This window comes from Quercus suber, unplaced genomic scaffold, assembly GCF_002906115.3.
Source record: "Quercus suber isolate HL8 unplaced genomic scaffold, Cork oak 2.0 scaffold_112, whole genome shotgun sequence".
NCBI lineage: Eukaryota > Viridiplantae > Streptophyta > Magnoliopsida > Fagales > Fagaceae > Quercus > Quercus suber.
This window is the reverse complement of record NW_027069577.1, coordinates 558,277-576,535: the sequence shown is the minus strand read 5'-3', so window position 1 is coordinate 576,535 and position 18,259 is coordinate 558,277. Positions and strand designations below refer to the sequence as shown.

Below are 18,259 nucleotides of genomic sequence, written 5' to 3'. Positions count from 1 at the left end.
TCTCAGTATTTTCCGTTTTTAATGATCTGAGATTGGTAGATTTAAATATTTAGTGGACAGCCCTACCCTGATAGAAATATTCAAAGAAACATATCACATACCGCAGGAAGTAGTCCAGCGGTACTATCCTCCGGAAGGAATAGCAACTAACTGAGAGGTGGGAGAAGTCATAATCCCTATGATAGCCTTCATAAAAGGAGGAATGACTCTCCCCATGGGTCGCATTACAAGAGATTACCTTCGTAACCATAGGCTTTGTCCCCACCAATGTGCACCTAACCTCTTTAGGATCCTAGGAGCAATTGATGCTCTGAACCAACACTTAGGCTTGGGGCTCACCTGGCTCAACGTAGTACATATGTACGAGTGTCATAAACAAAAGGCGGCGGGGTTTTATCTTAAATCCCAATCCAACATCATCAAGCTCATCTCCTATCTTCCCAAGTCTAACAAGAGGATGAAAGACAACTACCTGATCGTCTCGGGAGCGTGGCATGACGGACTTCGTTGCCTAACCCAACCAGGAGAGCCAGGTGAGATGTCCTAGATTTAGGTTTCCCAACAATAGATTTAGGTTCTTCATCATTAGCTTTGTTTTTCTTCTCTGTGTATTAGTGTTTTACTTTAAGTTTCTAACTATGCTTAGCTTTGTTGTGGCATTAACAGATAGAAGGCACGTAGCTTCTCGGCTTAGCTTGACCAACGTAGTAGCCCTCAACTACCTACTTAGATTCCAGATTTTTGTAAGTGAAGACGGGCAACTTCGGGCTGTCCACCTAATTTTGGATTTCAAACCCCTTTCCAACAGATTTCAAGAGGTTAGTAATGCTATAAGGGCGAACAATTATCGGTTAGCTCGGATAGACGTATCTCGACCTAATTTCTTGGCTCCACACGACCTTCCACTAGTAGAACATCCGATCCCACAAGATGTTCCCCTGCATGCCCCTCCAGTTCAGCAGGTTCCCCTTGAGGTAGCCACGGTAGGAGAAGGAGTTGCTTCCTCAACCTCTTCACTAAAGGAACAAATTGACAATTTCTGCTTTGAAGAAGAGGAGCCTAGAGAGGTTCAGGAGATTCCCCTCTCGGACGCCAAGGAAGAGACTGACAGGCAATCCAGCATCCACGCCCCCATTTTAATAACTGCCCTTCCAGATGACTCCTCGAAAGAGGAAGAAGGAATGGCTTTGAATATGGGCAGCAAGAGTCTAAGGGACCTCGTGAAGGCAAGGAACAAAGTTTCCGAACCAAAAGAAGCCAATAAATCCCAGCCTACAGCCAATCTTCCCCTACTTCCTCCTCAGCTTCCTGCTAACCTCGACCTAAAGCTAATCCCTGAGCCGAAGAAGAAAAGGACAAATGTAGCCCTTAAGGAAGGTGAGGTGGGCCCCTCAAAAGGAAATAAGCAGCAGAAAGTGGTTAAAGACCAACGAAGCAGAAGGTCTTCTTCTGTTGAAAGCCGAGAGGATCCTTTCATGGCTAATATGCATCGAGGATTACGCATATGGTCTCCTAAGCTGGAGCTAAATGGTGCCCCCCTCCCTTAGGACACCTCAGTCAAGAACTATCAAGAAAGACAGGTAGGTCTTATTGCTGAGGCCTTAGAGCAACTACTTCTCCTACCAAGAGATATGGATACTTACAGGCACTTCAGTCAGCAAGAACTCTTCCTATCCCTTAAGAAGGACTTGACTGTGGTAAGTGATTTGATCCACTTCTCTAAGTAAACAGTTGATCATTTTTATTCATCCCTCTTCTTTGTTTTACACTAAATTTTTCTCATTCTGTTATGTAGATTACCCAACAAGTTCACGTGGCCGAAGAATGGAATAAAGATGCCTGCAATGAAGCTAAGGCGGAGGCCCATTCTCGGTCCGAGACTGAGAAAACTTTGGGTAATCTTAAGGAGGATTACACTAAGCTGTCCGAGCAGCTAAAAGAGGCGATTAGGGACAGGGACAGTGCTGATGCAGGCCTCAAGAATGCTGAAAAGCAAGCCGAAGATCAACGCCAGCAATTGCATATAACTGAAATTAATCTGGAAACAGAGAGGCAACTAGTGAAGGATCTTCGAGCTGAGCTTCAGAAGGCTAGGGGCCAAGGAGGCAGCCAAGGCTGAGAAGTAAGCAACATATAAGCTTGGGGTAAAGAAGACTCAAGCCAAACTCACAAAGGAGCTCTCTACAGTATGCAGGGACTACTGTGATGTATCTTGGGGTAAAGCCCTTGATACTGCTAGGGTCCCTGCAGATTCTAACTTAAGGCGACCTGAGAGTGTATATTACGATCCTGACATTTGCGAACCCCTAGGTCCTAACCTCTCTCATTCCAAACAAGCTCCAAAGGTATCAGAACAGCCCTTGGTTGACCAAGTCCCTCCTGCTCCCTTTGAAACTCCTAAGGAATCCAACCAAGCTGGTGGCCAAGGTAGGAAAGCAAAGGATCTTCCTAACAAGCGCAAGGTCCAAGGTAAGAAGAAAACTCCTCCTAGAGCTAAGGATCAAGCCCCAGATGTTACTGCCTCCCAGCCAAGCCAGACTACTGACCCATGGCCTCCAAGACAAAGACTTAAATATTAGGACCTTTGTTGTTTTTGTTTATTTTGGTTTGTTTTGTTTTGCTTTTTTTTTTTTTTTTTTTTTTTTTTTTTTTTTTTTTGCGTTGTAAGGAATTGAAAAATATTATCTTTTAGATCAATGAAAGCGTGCTTCTCTTATTTTTTACATTTTCATTGCACACCTTATAAAATTTATTGTTATTGTAAATAATGTTAACTTGTAACTATCTTAATCTGAGCAAGCTCAACAACAATATTTTGCTAATGATGCAGATAACTTAGATAAATATGGGCAAACATTGGGTTCTATAAGAATTGTTAACGGATTTATTAAGTAATGACAGGTATAAAGGTCTTATGTATTCTCTAAAACTTAAGTAAATAATTAAAGACTTTACCTGAACTAGATTATGCACAGCACTTACAAGGGACACCGTGGATCGTTAACTTTAAATCCAGTATATGGTCCAAGAAGTTTAGCATGGTTTAAGATCCATTTCAGCGTTCATGAAAGTTGTAATGGAATGTTAACTAACCCATATCATCTGGTCCAAGGACTTCAGGCATGATTGAATTTAGGTTTAAACACTTATAAGAATTGTAATGGAGTATTAATTAACCCAGATCATCTGGTCCGAGGACTTCAGACATAATTGAATTTAAGTTTAAACATTTTCCCCAAAACCTTTATGTAATAAATAAACATATTGATAAAATAAATAAAAAAACTCGTTAAATAATAATACTTTTTAAGGTTGTTTACATTCCAGGGGTGTAGTATTACATGACCATCTAAGTCTTTTAAAAAATATGCCCCAATGCCAGCCCTTGAGGTAATACGATATAGCCCTTCTCAATTGGGTCCTAATTTCCCCCAAGCTGGGTTCTTTGCAGTGCCCACAACTTTCCTACGCACTAGATTATCGGGTGTTAAAGGCCTTTACTTTACATTGGCATCATAACCTTGTTTGAGCTTCTGTTGATAACATGCCAATTGGACCATTGTATTTTCCTTCTTTCTTCAATCAAGTCCAAATTCTTCTCTAACTGCTCATTATTATTACTCGGACTGAATGAACTAGTTCTTAATGTTGGGAACCAGTTTCCAGAGGGATAACAGTTTTAGCCCCATAAGTCATTGAAAAGGTGGTCTCCCTAGTAGACCTACGAGGTGTAGTTCTATATGTCCAAAGGACGTGTGGCTGTTCTTGCACCCATTTACCCTTCGTGTCATCTAGTCTTTTCTTTAGTTCATTTACTATGATCTTGTTAACAGTTTCCGCTTGCCCATTCTCTTGGGGATAAGCAGGGGTGGAGTATCTATTCGTGATTCCTAATTCGCAACAATAACTTCTGAACGTTTTGCTATCAAACTAAAGGCCGTTGTCTGAGATGAGTGTATGAGGAATCCCAAACTGCATAACAATATTTTTCCAAACAAACTTCTTCACATCCATATCTCTGATGTTAGCTAGAGGTTCAGCTTCAACCCATTTAGTAAAATAATCTGTACCGACTAAAAGATACTTCTTGTTTCCTACTGCTTTAGGGAATGGACCTACAATATCTAAGTCCTATTGAGTGAATGGCCATAGGCTGAATAATGGATTAAGGATTCCCCTGGTTGGTGTATGTTTGGTGCAAACCGTTGACACCGATCGCACTTTTTAACATATTCATGGGTCTCCTTTTGCATATTTGACTACTAATAGCCTTAGGTAATGGCTTTATGTGCCAAGGATCTGCCTTCAGTATGACTTCCATAGATTCCTTCATCTAATTCCTTGAAGAGTGATTCAGCTGCTTCAGGATGTATGCATAACAAATACGGCCCTGAAAAGGAACGCTTGTACAATTTTTGGTTCACGAATAGCCAGAATCTAGTAGCCTTCCTCCAAACTTTGTCAACATCTAACCTTTCTTCAGGCAAAATATCCCCCTTCAAGAATTGAATTATAGGGTCCATCCAACTTGGCTCAACTCTGATTTGATGAACTCAAACTGCCTTTTTTCTTATCTCTATGGGTTTATGCAAGTCCTCGACGAGGATAACCCAAGGCAGATTCTGTGCCGAGGAGGTTACAAGCGTGGCCAGAGAATCAGCATGTGCATTACCATTTATAGGGATGTGCAGCAAGTTAAAAGATTCGAACTCTGACTGTAGACATTTAACTTGGCTTAAGTACCCTTGCATTCTTTCATCTTTCATTTCAAATTCCCCTTTTACTTGACCGACAACTAGTCTTGAGTCCGAGAACATTTCCACTGATTTTCCTCCCATTCTTTGAACTATTGCCATTCCCATCAGTAGAGCTTCGTACTCAGCTTCATTATTTGTGGCCGTGAAGCTCAGCCTTAATAACTTTTCAATAACGATCTTCTCTAGGGATATTAACACTAGTCCCACCCCGGAACCTTTCTAATTTGCTGCACCGTCGACATACACCTCCCAGAATGAGGGGCTTTATTGAGTGATCATGCCAACCGATTTTTCATCCATGTTCTGTGCTGGTTTCAATTCTTCTAATGAGGGCTCAATGAACTCGGCCACCAGGTCCGCAAAGACCTGTCCCTTTGTGGAGGTATGGGGCATATACTTGATGTCAAAAGCCCCTAGGACAGTACCCCATTTAGCTATTCTTCCTGTGTAGTCAGCAATTCTGAGTATGGTTTTAAGCGGAAGTTGGGTAAGAACAAAAACCGTATGTGCTTGAAAATAATGAGGCCACTTCTGTGTACCAAGCACTACTGCCAGGATGGCTTTCTCCAGTGGCAGATAACGAATCTTGACCTCATGCAGCGACTTACTCATATAATAAACTGGCCTCTGCACACCACGATCTACTCGTACCAACACTAAACTTATAGCATAAGGAGCCACAACAATGTAAGCAAACAAGACTTCATCTGGCTCAGGGCTGGATATGATTGGTGGCTGAGCCAGATAGTCTTTAAGTTGTTGGAAAGCTAAAGCACATTCTTCAGTCCACTCAAATCCTTTCCACTTATTGATCAGTAAGAAGAAAGGTCTACACTTATCTACTGATCGAGAGATAAATCGGTTCAGAGCAACAGCCATTCCAATCAACTTTTGGACCTCTTTGGTATTTTGAGGAGGTTGTAAATCATTAATGGCCTTTATCTGATCAGGGTTGACCTCAACTCCCCTGTGAGTTACCATGTAACCTAAGAATTTGCTTGATCCCACACTAAACGAGCATTTAGAAGTGTTTAATCGCAACTTGTACCTTCTAAGAACTTCAAAAATGTTTTCAAGATCCTTCACATGCTCAGAAACAACCTTGCTTTTCACCACCATGTCATCTATGTAAATCTCAATATTCTTACCCCACTGCGGCTCAAACATCATCGTCATCATTCTTTGGTAGATGGATCCCGCTTTTTTCAAGCCAAATGGTATCACTTTGTAGTGGTAATTTCGAATAGAGGTGACAAAAGCAGTCTTCTCCTGATCATCCAGGGCTAAAGGTATTTGGTGATAACCTTGAAAAGCATCTAGGAAACTCATCCGAAGATGACTAACAGTGGCATCCACTAGCTGATCTATTTTAGACATAGGGAATTGATCCTTAGGGCAAGCCTTATTCAAGTCCGTGAAATCTACGCATACTCGCCATTTTCTATTCTTCTTCTTCATCACCGTAGTATTCGCTAGCCACTCAGGATAAAAAACTTCTTTAATAGCTCCAGCTTGTTTGAGTTTCGTTACTTCCTTTCGCATTACATCAGCGTGCTCCTTAGATGGGCACCGAGGAGGTAGTTTCCTAAGAGTGATCAATGGGTTGACCTTCAGGTGGTGACATATGAATTCTGGATCCACCCCCGGGGCTTCATAAGCATTCCAGGAAAATACATTAATGTTTCTTTTAAGGAATTCTATCAGCTCTTTTTTCTCTTGAAAAGGTAATTGAGATCCAACCTGAAAAACTTTTTCGGATCATCTCCGATAGCAACTTTTTCCAAATCTTCACACCTCGCAACCTCGGTTGAATCATCAATGGGCAATGCCAGAGGTTTTAATTGCTATAAATCCTTTCCAGCATGGGCCGAGGATTCAGCCTCGGGCTTATGATGAATGGCAGCCACTAAGAATTGTCTGGCCATAGATTGATCTCCTAAAATTTCATTAACCTAGCCTCCAGATTGATACTTAACCTTCTAATGCAAAATAGAGGAAACAACCCTTAGCGTATGAAGCCAGGGTCTGGGCCACAATTGCAGTATAGGGTGAATACGCGTCTACAACAATGAAATCTACCTTTACTACCTCCGGACCAGTCTGCACAGGTAGTTGTATTTGGCCCTTCGGAATAACAACTTTTCCATCGAAACTCACTAGGGGGGAACTATAAGGCGTTAAGTCATCAGGTTTTAAGTTCAACCCCTTATAGAGATCAGGATACATTATCTCAGCTTTCACTGCCCTAGTCTACCATTACCCTCTTCACATCATAACCCCTAATTCTGAGGGTGATTACTAAAGCGTCGTCATGGGATTGGATAGTTCCAATCTTATCTTCATCCGAGAATCCTAGAACTGGTGGAATATCCATTTTAGCCTTCTTCGGATCTTGATTAACGTCTCCTGTGGATAGACGGGATACAGACATTACCCTGGACGGGCAGGATCTTGTTCTCCCTGGTGCAGCGAAGATGACATTGATAGTTCCCAAGGGGGGTCTTGAAGAAACATTTCTTCAAGATTCTGAGCTTGCTTGACTCTCCTGACCACTGGAATGATGCAGGAGTTATTTTAACTTACCCTTGCAAACAAGCTGTTCCAAGTGATTACGTCTATTGCTCATAATCTTCTGTGGTATGCCTATGATCCTGGTGGTACTGGCAATAGAGGTTATGATTACGTCTTTCAGGATTTCCCATCATCTTATTCGGTCGTTTGAAAAACGGTTCATTTTTAATCTTCTCCAAAATTTGATGCACTGGTTCTCGGAATACAACGTTAACTGCTTGAAGATTCGCCGATCCTGACTGTCCAGCAAAATCTCTCTGCAGTCTATTTTTACTGTAACGATCTGACCTTTTCCTTGCTGTTGATCATCTTCAACCCTTTTATACTTATCAATCCTGTCCATCAGTTGACACACACTGGTGACAGGTTTTCCAGTCAAAGATTTTCTCAAACCATGGTTAGCGGGGAGGCCGAACTTAAATGTATTGAGGGCCACTTCGTCAAAATCGCCATCTATCTCGTTAAACATCTCCTAGTACCTATCTAAATGCATTTTCAGGGTCTCACCCTCTTGCATGTTCAAGGATAGCAGGGAAGCTAAGAGCCAAGCGACTCTTCGACAGGTGACAAAACGGGAACTAAATGCTTGAGTGAGCTCTTTGAAGGAGCTAATAGAATCTTCTTTCAGGCTATCGAACCACCTCATCGCAACTAGTCCTAGACTGGAGGGAAAAACCTTACACATTAAAGCTTCATCCTTGGAATGGACAGCCATTCTTTGGTTGAAATGGCTCACGTGTTCCACAAGGTCTGTTCAACCATTATAGATAGTGAACGTTGGCTGATGAAAACGACGAGGAAGTCTTGCCTCTTCAATCCTACATGTGAAAGGCGATCTGGAGATTTGGTTCAGGGCGTTGCTCATAGCGTCATTCCCTACACCTTTGTGTGATGGGTTTTGAGGTTACCATTTACGATAATGTTCATCTTCATAGGAAAAGGATTCACTAGCTGGGGTTCGAGGCCTTCGCCTATAATTAACATCTTGTTCGTCATTAGAATTGTCATCAGAGTTCGAAGAAGTCCGCTTCCTCTTTACATGGCGCAACTCCCTTTTTAACTGATCAATCTCTAGTTGTATGTTCTTGTTATTCTCTGCATGAGACATATGACTTCCACCTTGAGGTTGGTTTCGGTCAGTATGTGTGGTGTGTACACTACATTCACGATCACCTCTCTGCTCCAGGTTGAGAAAATGATCAACATGTTGGGATGCCCTAGATTCTGCCGGTTGTTGACTTGGTTCAGCCATTGTCAACCGTTGCTCTCACTTTTGCTCAAGCTCTTCCCACAGACGGTGCCAATTGTAGGGTCACAATTTGTAGCCCAAGCCCAAAATAGATGGGATGTGAGCCTAATGAGCCCAATACAATGAATTTGTAGAGAGTGGGTGAAAGAGCTGGACTCTTTGTGAATTAAACAACGGCTAGTAAGGATTTAAAGTATGAATAAGTACAAAAACACACTTAGATCTTGATTAAACTGGTGTCTGAAGAGATGAACTATGAACTAAACTATTATTTCAAAAAGTTAATACAATTCTTAGAGTTCCAGTAAATATGTTTTTCCCTCTCCTCTTCTTTTTTCCTCATTCTCTTACGAGGGGTCTTTTACATTATATAGTTTTTCTTCAGACCATCTTGATCATACACCTGTTCATCATCTAATCCTTCACTTGAGTATATGTCCCATCAGGCATCTTCTTTGGCTTTCTATGCTTGGTGGTGGTTTAGATTGCACTGTTCAAGGGTCTTCTCCACATAAATACGGCTAGAAAAGTTGCTGCAGTGCATTTAATGCGATGGTAGCAGCTTTTCCTTTTGATATTTCTGTATTCTTATCATCTTTACATGTGCTTGAAGTTCATCCTTATCATTGGAACTTCCTGTAAGATCACCTAAATTGCTCTAGTACTTGCTTTGCCGATATTTATCGTATCTGAGAGGGATATACTCTTCGGACTATGTTCTCCCATCCTTTACTTATGTGATTCTCCACTATGAGGCCTCTCCCAATCATTTACTCCTCCTCGAATATACCCACATCCTCAAATAGGGCCCAAGGCCCAATATACGAACCTGGGCTTTTATCCCCACAATTATGTATATAGATTTTTGGCTTTCGGACTTTGTGTAAAATAGTTTTACAATTTCACTTCTTACTCTTTTCTTTATTTCATTTCTTTCTAAGTCTTTCTCTTCTCATAAGCACTTACAAATTCTTTATTCACAAGGCCAAGACTTAAAGGCTTCCATTTATTGAACAATGGACAATGTAAACTTAAGAATTAATGTGTTATTTAACATTTATTTTTGAGTTTTTTTGTTCATTTATTTGTATAGAAAAAAAAGAAAAGAAAACATGATCAAGTTATTTTTTTAAAATTTTTATATTTTTTGGTTAGTAAAGAAAAGTACAAATCATACCAAGTTGACCCAACCCTCAAAAAACCAAGTAAGGGTCATAGGTTTTGCAATTTATTTAGGACGATTTGTTTTAATCCCAACCTGATCTAACTTAAACCCCACTGTGTCACACCTGCATCTAAAACTTGTTTAATAGGTCCAACTATTAGAAGCCTTTCACTTACCAGTCCACCTATAGCCTATAGGCCATAGATACTCAATCTACACTCATTTTCATAATATGCTTATGTGTCAACTTATAATTGGACAAAATTGCAAAATGCCCATTTTGGGCAAACTAAGCAGCGTTTTGCCTTCTTTTTCAAACTAATTAGGGAAATGTCCCTCTTTTGAAACTCGATTTTCTCAAAATCGAGTTATTAAAAAAAAAAATTCTGGAGCCTTATAGCGGCGTTTTTAAAGACCTATAGTGACGTTTTCAAGACCTATAGTGACGTTTTGTAACTCGACTTCCAATAAATCGAGTTATAGGAAATTTTTTTAATTTTTTTTTTACCTATAACTCGATTTTATATAAATTGAGTTACAAAACGTCACTATAGGCTCCTTAAAAACACCGCTATAGGGCCTAAATTGATTTTGAGAAACTTGATTTTCAAAAGAGGGGTATTTCCCTAATTAGTTTGAGAAAGAGGGCAAAACGCTGCTTAGTTTGCCCAAAAGGGGCATTTTGCAATTTTGTCCCTTATAATTAGATTATAACACTTATATGGTTACGCATGAGACCACCACGAGATATAGAGAAAAAGTAGATTCGAATGCACCAATCACAAGTGAATACTGTAAAATTATCTCCAGTAGGAGACTTAATGTGGCCCATATACATTTTATTTTTAGTATTTAATTATTATTTATCTAGATTTATTATTTATTTGATGATAAGAGTGATAGATAAAGATGCATCCTATTAGGAGTCTTTTGTGAACAAACACTTATATTTGGTGAACAAACATACTCTTTAATGGGAAGAGTATAAATAGATAACTAACGAAAAATTGAAAGAATCCCTAGTTAAAAAAGCCCATGTTCTCCATCAAAACCATTTCTAAGGAGAAGGTCATAGACTAGAAGAATCTCTTCTAATTCCGTACTTTACATATCATTTGAATAACAATGGTTGGAGGTATGTTTTATTTTCTTCCACTGATTTAGATTTTTTTTTTTTTTTTTTACATGTAATATCAGAGCCTCCTTCATACTATCTTGTTTGGTGATTTTCATTTGAGAAATTATTTGACATGATTCTAGGATATTTTATTTAATTTACTGTTGTGATTAATTTTGTTCAATGATTGTTTTGCAAATCCATGTTTTGTTCGTAAATATTGTGGGTTGCGTTAACTATGCATATTTGGGTTTTTATAGTCGTGATAGTTTTACTGGTTTTGACTTGTTTGCCCATTTGGTTATTCTTTCGGTGAATCAATATTGTAATTCATGGTGTTTTTATTGTGCATACGTTGTGGGTCTGTTTACAAGTCAAGAATGCACAGGTTGTTTACAATGGTATTACTTCAGTGTCAATATAAAAAATAATAATGAGAAATGATATGTACACAACATTTTCATAATAAATTATAAGTAGCGGGCTGTTAGGGGATGTTATTGGTAGGCAAAAAATTTATTTAGTTAGTAATAAATTTAAATTTGAACCAATAACAACTTACTACCTATAATTTGAACCAATAACAACTTAGTATCTTAAGACATGATGATAATTACATAAAGTTAGTTAGTTAGTTTTTTTTTTGTTTTATTTTTATTTTTATTTTTATTTTTAGGAATCTCTTCTCAAAAAATAAATAATAAAAAACTTCATTAGGAATAAAGGCATCTAAGAATTAAAGCATCTAAGTGACAATTAATTCTTGAAGGTAATGACCTGGTTCCATAGGGAGGTTTTTTTTTTTTTTTTTTTGTGATTTATTGGAATAAGATGGTAAATTAGGCATTAAGATGAGACTTTTCCTAGGCCTATAGGTTTGGAAATTTTTGTGATTTATTTTCTTCACAGCTTGAGATTTATTTTTTTACAAATACTTAAACGTGCTATGAATTTGGATGTACCAAGAGTTTTCCTTCACTCTTACTACTGGGTTGTTATTTCTTCTGGTTTTTATTTTTTATTTTTTTTGCTAAACATTTCTACTGGGTTGTTATTGCGCGGTTCCGGACTATACTCGCATTGGGATGGGTCCCACCTATTCTGGGGCCCACCCCTCCATAAGAGTGGGGAGTATAGAATGGGTCTATACAATAATTTTCCTTTACTGCCTGGTTAAACAATTCTATCCAGGTAGCTAGAGCCTAGCTCACCAGCTTTCTTCCCAAGAAAGAAAAAAAAAATGATGAAGAATAGTTGAATGGGACGTTGAGGTTATTAACAGCCCTTCACCAGCGAGCATTTATTGGTTGTTACAGCCCACACCTTGAGTCTGAAATGAATTAAATCACTGTCTCTACCTACAACCCGCAAAAATTGCTTGTTTATTCTCATGCATATGCTTCCCCTTTCTCTGCCCATACTTGGTTTTGTCTTTAATTTCCCAACTGACTGAAAAACTTTATATAAAGATCTCTCTCTCTCTCTCTCTCTCTCTCTCTCTCTCTCATATATAAGCGTATATTGTTTAGAGGTCCTTGTTTGTGAGCTTCTTTGCGTTATTCAAGGAAATGAGTATCTTCTCATTGATTACAGGGAGGCCAGGCCTAAGTGGGTTTGGCTCAGCTTCGACTGCTGAACAAGTTACTGAAGGGATTGATGCCAGTAATCTCACTGCTATTGTCACTGGTCAGCTTTGAATTCCCCTTTCATTTAGTCAATTATTGTTTCGTTTTAATTGTTTTTGATTGATAGTCTGTCGTGGTGTTCATGATCTTGTTTAATATCTATGAAATATGGGGATAAAGAAAAGGTGAGAGAGATCATGAGAAAAAGAAAGTGAAATCAATATATAATTGCAGGATTCTTATTTTGATGATTTCATAATTGGGTCTTGGAAGATAATATTTAAATCCTAGACATTTCCGATGAAAGTATCATAAATTACCAGTGAACTTAGTTGTTTTGCTTCTATTTCATCTGGTTCTATTTTTGCCTTTTTCTTTTTGTAATTATCAGCTTCATTTTTATAATTATGAGGCAAAAGTTATCATACGTTTGGGAGGAGGGAAATAAATAAAATGAAATGAATTATTTTAAAATATTCATTTCATTGTAATCAAAATTTTACATATGTTACTAAATGAAACCTATTACATATTAAATTCTTTTATTGACCAAGTTTAATTTTTAGCCGTCCTAATATTTGAAAATGAGGGAAATATTTTATATCAAAACAAATGGCACTTAAATGTTAAATTTTATCCAAAATATCTCAATATCCCCTTTCATTTAGTCAATTATTGTTTCGTTTTAATTGTTTTTGATTGATAGTCTGTCGTGGTGTTCATGATCTTGTTTAATATCTATGAAATATGGGGATAAAGAAAAGGTGAGAGAGATCATGAGAAAAAGAAAGTGAAATCAATATATAATTGCAGGATTCTTATTTTGATGATTTCATAATTGGGTCTTGGAAGATAATATTTAAATCCTAGACATTTCCGATGAAAGTATCATAAATTACCAGTGAACTTAGTTGTTTTGCTTCTATTTCATCTGGTTCTATTTTTGCCTTTTTCTTTTTGTAATTATCAGCTTCATTTTTATAATTATGAGGCAAAAGTTATCATACGTTTGGGAGGAGGGAAATAAATAAAATGAAATGAATTATTTTAAAATATTCATTTCATTGTAATCAAAATTTTACATATGTTACTAAATGAAACCTATTACATATTAAATTCTTTTATTGACCAAGTTTAATTTTTAGCCGTCCTAATATTTGAAAATGAGGGAAATATTTTATATCAAAACAAATGGCACTTAAATGTTAAATTTTATCCAAAATATCTCAATCCAAAAAAAAATCCTTGTCCAAATCTGACTTTTAATTTCCTTATTATCTTGTTTGACTTGTCTTTCATCATTATTGGCCGCTACGTACCCGGCCGCCATATGTTTTTGAAAATTATTGAATACTTCACAAGTACATTCCCTCTTACATGAATTGTGGTCTCATCATAAATTTAAGTTTTATTTCCTCTGCACGAGCTTTCAGTACACTCCATTTGCAGTTTATACCCAAAAAAAAAAAAAGGAAAAATGCTAACAAGTGCCCTAATATTTATTTAAAGAAAGTTTTTATGAGAAATAAAAAAAAAAGTAATTAATATTTTAACAGCTTTTTTTATTTCCCATAAAAGTGGTATCAAAACTTTCTAAAAATGAATTATTAGCGCTAGTTAGCATGACAAAAAAAAAAAAAAAAACTCATTTGTTGTTAGGCATGCTTTTTACAGGTGGGCCTTTTTCTTCATGATCAGTCAACTAATGTTGGTAATGCTCCACCTGCGATGACCACCAATTGGGCAACTATATCTAAAAGTTGGTGAACTTCAATAGAACGATAATTTCAGAAAATATATTCCTCTTTGGGATTGAGATCTACCATTACTAAGAATGATTGAGATCTACCATTCTTAAGAATGATTGAGATTGATAGTCGCAAAAAACAACCTTCAATCTCAATTATTCATTAAAAAAGTTTTATAGAAGCAGTAAAAAATGAAAGTTAAAAAAGTGAAAAATGAAAAAATTTTGTGAGCGTAAATTAGGGTGCAATTATTGCACCTGATGCAATACCCTATGTACTGAATCCTAATCCTACTCATTGAGGGGGTGATTTATGGCCAACTGAGCCCTCACTACAATTACAATAGTGACAGAGAAATAAATCAATCATATTGGCCCTAGTGGAGCCCTCTAATTGTGATAATGCATGCAGCTACTCCCTCTCAACATGTGAGCTTGAATACTAGAGAAATAATTTGCCCAATTGAGTTCAAACTTCAATGGAAGCACTTTAATTGCAATAATTATCTTGTAGATTAGCTGTATATAGCGGTTACCTCGTACTATGTCATCCTCATTCATTAAAAAGAAAACGTGGACCTCAAAGCATGTGTCTATGTATGTGTAGGGGTGGTGATTTATAATGGTTATCCAAAGTTTGTTCTAATGTCACTTGATTTAACTTAAGATCAAAACTAATAACAATTTATCATCAGTGGTAATATTGTGGATGTAGTATTTCTTAGTAATGTTTCATATGTTCCGATTAACTCAATTGTTAAAATCTCTTGATATGCAGGAGGAGTGAGTGGAATTGGCTTGGAGACCGTGAGAGTGTTGGCTCTTCGGAAGGCTCATGTCATCATTGCTGCAAGGAACATGGAAGCTGCAAATGCAGCAAAACAGCTTATTCTTAAAGACAACGAAACTGCGCGTGTGGATGTCCTAAAGCTCGACCTGAGTTCCATGAAGTCTGTTAGAGCATTTGTTGACGACTTCAATGCCCTTAACGTTCCCCTTAACATCTTGATGTGATCTCTCTCTCCGTGTCTCTATCTTTGTCTCTCTAGTCTGTATAGTTTTACCAAACTAATACAGTTCTTCTATGAACACACTCTTGCATACAAATAATATTTGAATATGGCCAATATTTCAGAAACAATGCCGGTGTCATGTTCTGCCCCTTCCAGCTTTCAAAAGATGGAATAGAGATGCAATTTGCTACAAACCATATAGGTTGGTAGTAAAATAATTGATGTCTCACTATGTGTATATATATAATTTGGTTTGTAATTTCAACTCTGTCAGTAATCGGTTATATCTCACTTCACTTCTCAGGTCATTTCCTCTTAACGAATCTTCTTCTTGAGAAAATGAAGAACACAGCAAGATCAACCGGCATCGAGGGCAGGGTTGTGAACTTGTCATCAATAGCCCACAACTACACTTACGAACATGGGATCCGATTTGATCAGATCAATGATGAAAGTGGGTACGTCAAAATTTTCTTTTATTTTATTAAGTGCAAATTCGTAATGATGTAAATTAACCAATGTGATTTCATTGCTAATCACTCTAGTCAGGACCCAAAAGCTAAGAATGTTACCTCTGCTAGTGCTCTGGCTTTTTCATAATGATAATGCATTACATAAAAAATTTACTTGCTTATGAGCGGCTTCACGATTTTGCTCTTTTTGAAAGTTGTTGTGTGATTGTGTGTGATGATTGAATGATAAGTGGAAGCATGAAAGAGAGAGCAATCTTTGCCCTTGACGGCTACATATTATATTAAGCACTTATGTTACAGTGAACCCAATGTATAGTTTATATGCTATAGAATATATAAGTATATAACTAATAATCTTAGGCTAACCATAGACTAACCTAAGATCAACATATTTGTTCTACAAGTACACGAGCTTACAATTGGTTTGGGCCGCTTGGGTCATATAATATGTCTAACACTCTTCAATATCTTTGTATCAGTTATTCTAACAAAAGGGCATATGGACAATCCAAATTAGCAAACATATTACATGCGAATGAACTCTCTCGTCGTTTTCAGGTAATTTTAATGTGTCTGTTTGGAAACAGTTTATTTAGCTGAAACTAGAAATTTTTGCTGAAAGTACTATAGATAAAACTAAAAGGTAGTTGAAATAGTACTATAGGACTCATAAATAGTACTAAAAAGTGTAATGAGAACTATGAATAGTAGCAAAAATAAGTTGAATAATAAAAAAAACTGACTTTTTAAGCTAATGTCAAACACAACCGTAATCTTTAAAACAAGGATGTAAGGTAATCTTTATTATTATCTTTTGAAGATTTTACACAGGTCACTACTTCATCTAAAGTGTCAATTTGATCCTGGATTTTCGATTTGAGTAATTAATCCTATACATTATCATGTATTTTACATATTCATTGATCCTACCTCTCTAATGAGATGCAGGAAGAAGGTATAGACATTACTGTGAATTCAGTCCATCCAGGATTGATAATGACTCCTCTCATGAGATATTCTGAATTTCTGATAAGTATGCTCTTGCTCTATGTTTCAAAATATAGACAAAATATACAAAGAAAAGGATAGTATTTTTCATAATTTGATCATCTTTATATGCAGGAGTTCTACGGGTATTCACCTTTTATCTATGGAAGAACGTACCTCAGGTAGATTAATACAATTTTTTTAGCAAAGATTAATACAACTTTTAAGTATCAAGGCGCTGTTTATATTTTGAAATGGATGGATAAATATCTACGTTTTAAGCTAGCACGCACAAACACACACATACAAATAAACTCATAAGGATCTTCTCAATTTTTATAAATCTCAAGGTGTGTACAGTTTTATTTTAATTAAGAATAATGTTAAGGATACTACAAAATTTATAGACTGACTTGTCACTAATCAAAAAAAGTAATTTAAACATTCACTTACTAAGTCGTTGAAGTCCACCAATTACATTCACTTTTTTTAGTAAAATTTGTAATAACTTCAACAATTTTCTTCATTTAAATTAGTTACCATTGATTATCAGTTTTTAATGAGATTTTAAATAATGCAACACTTTATAAATTTATATAAAACCTTGACATTTGTAGAAACTAAATGTTTATCAATCATCATAAAATAACCTATATCCATTTGTAGGAGAATTCTACCATACTCTTTTCTTTTCTTTTTTTCATACTTAAATAAATATGAACTATAAATATAAGATATTCACTTATTTAATAATATACATTTTTAATAAAAGGGAAATAATTAGCACATACCGTATACATACACTTGTTTTTAATTAAAATTGTGAATCATTGCTCCAAAAAAAATATGTTTAAAGTAAAATGGCCTCATGTTTAATAAATGAACGATTAAGATTAGGTAGTTCACACGATCTATAGTATTTATAATAGTTGTCCCTCTCAACTCATTCAAACTAGATATATACTAAATAAGAGAAATCTTATGCATTTGATATATACATCCCCCTCATAATTTGTGCGACTTACAATCATGTAAAACCTAAGAAGTGCGAGGAGGAAAAAGCATATATTTGAGATAATTATTGGCCAAATAGCATAAGTACTCCAAGAAAAGGGTTAAAAAGGTATAAATCGGATTTTGTTTATCGCAGGGAGCATCCACGACTTGCTACGTCGCACTCCACCCAAATCTGAAAGGTGTTACTGGAAAGTACTATCTGGACTGCAATGAGATGGAACCAAGTGCGTTTGCAAGAGATACAGTGTTGGCTAAAAAGCTCTGGGACTTCAGCAACAAGTTGGTTTCTTCAGCTGCAAAACCTTGAAAATATATAGCTGCTCTGCTTGTTTGGTAATATACTAATATATCTCTCTTGTCAACAAGCAAATGACAAGGCAGTCCCAGTTTTTGTTTTGTTTTGTTTTTTTGTTTTGTTTTAATATATATTGTTATTTTGGTATGGGTGAAAGATTCACCCAAATATATGTACTCCGTTAATAAGAATTTCATGACACTGGCTCAATTGTTATACTTATCAAAATCTCTTATTTAAGAA

At 36.7% G+C, this 18,259-nt stretch overlaps 1 protein-coding gene across 1 annotated transcript; it reads left to right on the top strand.

Annotated features, from left to right (window-relative positions):
• Nucleotides 1-12,124: 12,124 nt before the first annotated feature.
• LOC112022852 (short-chain dehydrogenase TIC 32 B, chloroplastic) lies at nt 12,125-18,259 on the top strand. Its single transcript, XM_065775470.1, has 8 exons — nt 12,125-12,545; nt 15,010-15,241; nt 15,367-15,446; nt 15,549-15,702; nt 16,197-16,275; nt 16,666-16,750; nt 16,840-16,886; nt 17,855-18,259. Exons 1-8 carry the CDS (start codon nt 12,428-12,430, stop codon nt 18,026-18,028), a joined length of 969 nt encoding a protein of 322 aa, XP_065631542.1. The 5' UTR covers nt 12,125-12,427; the 3' UTR covers nt 18,029-18,259.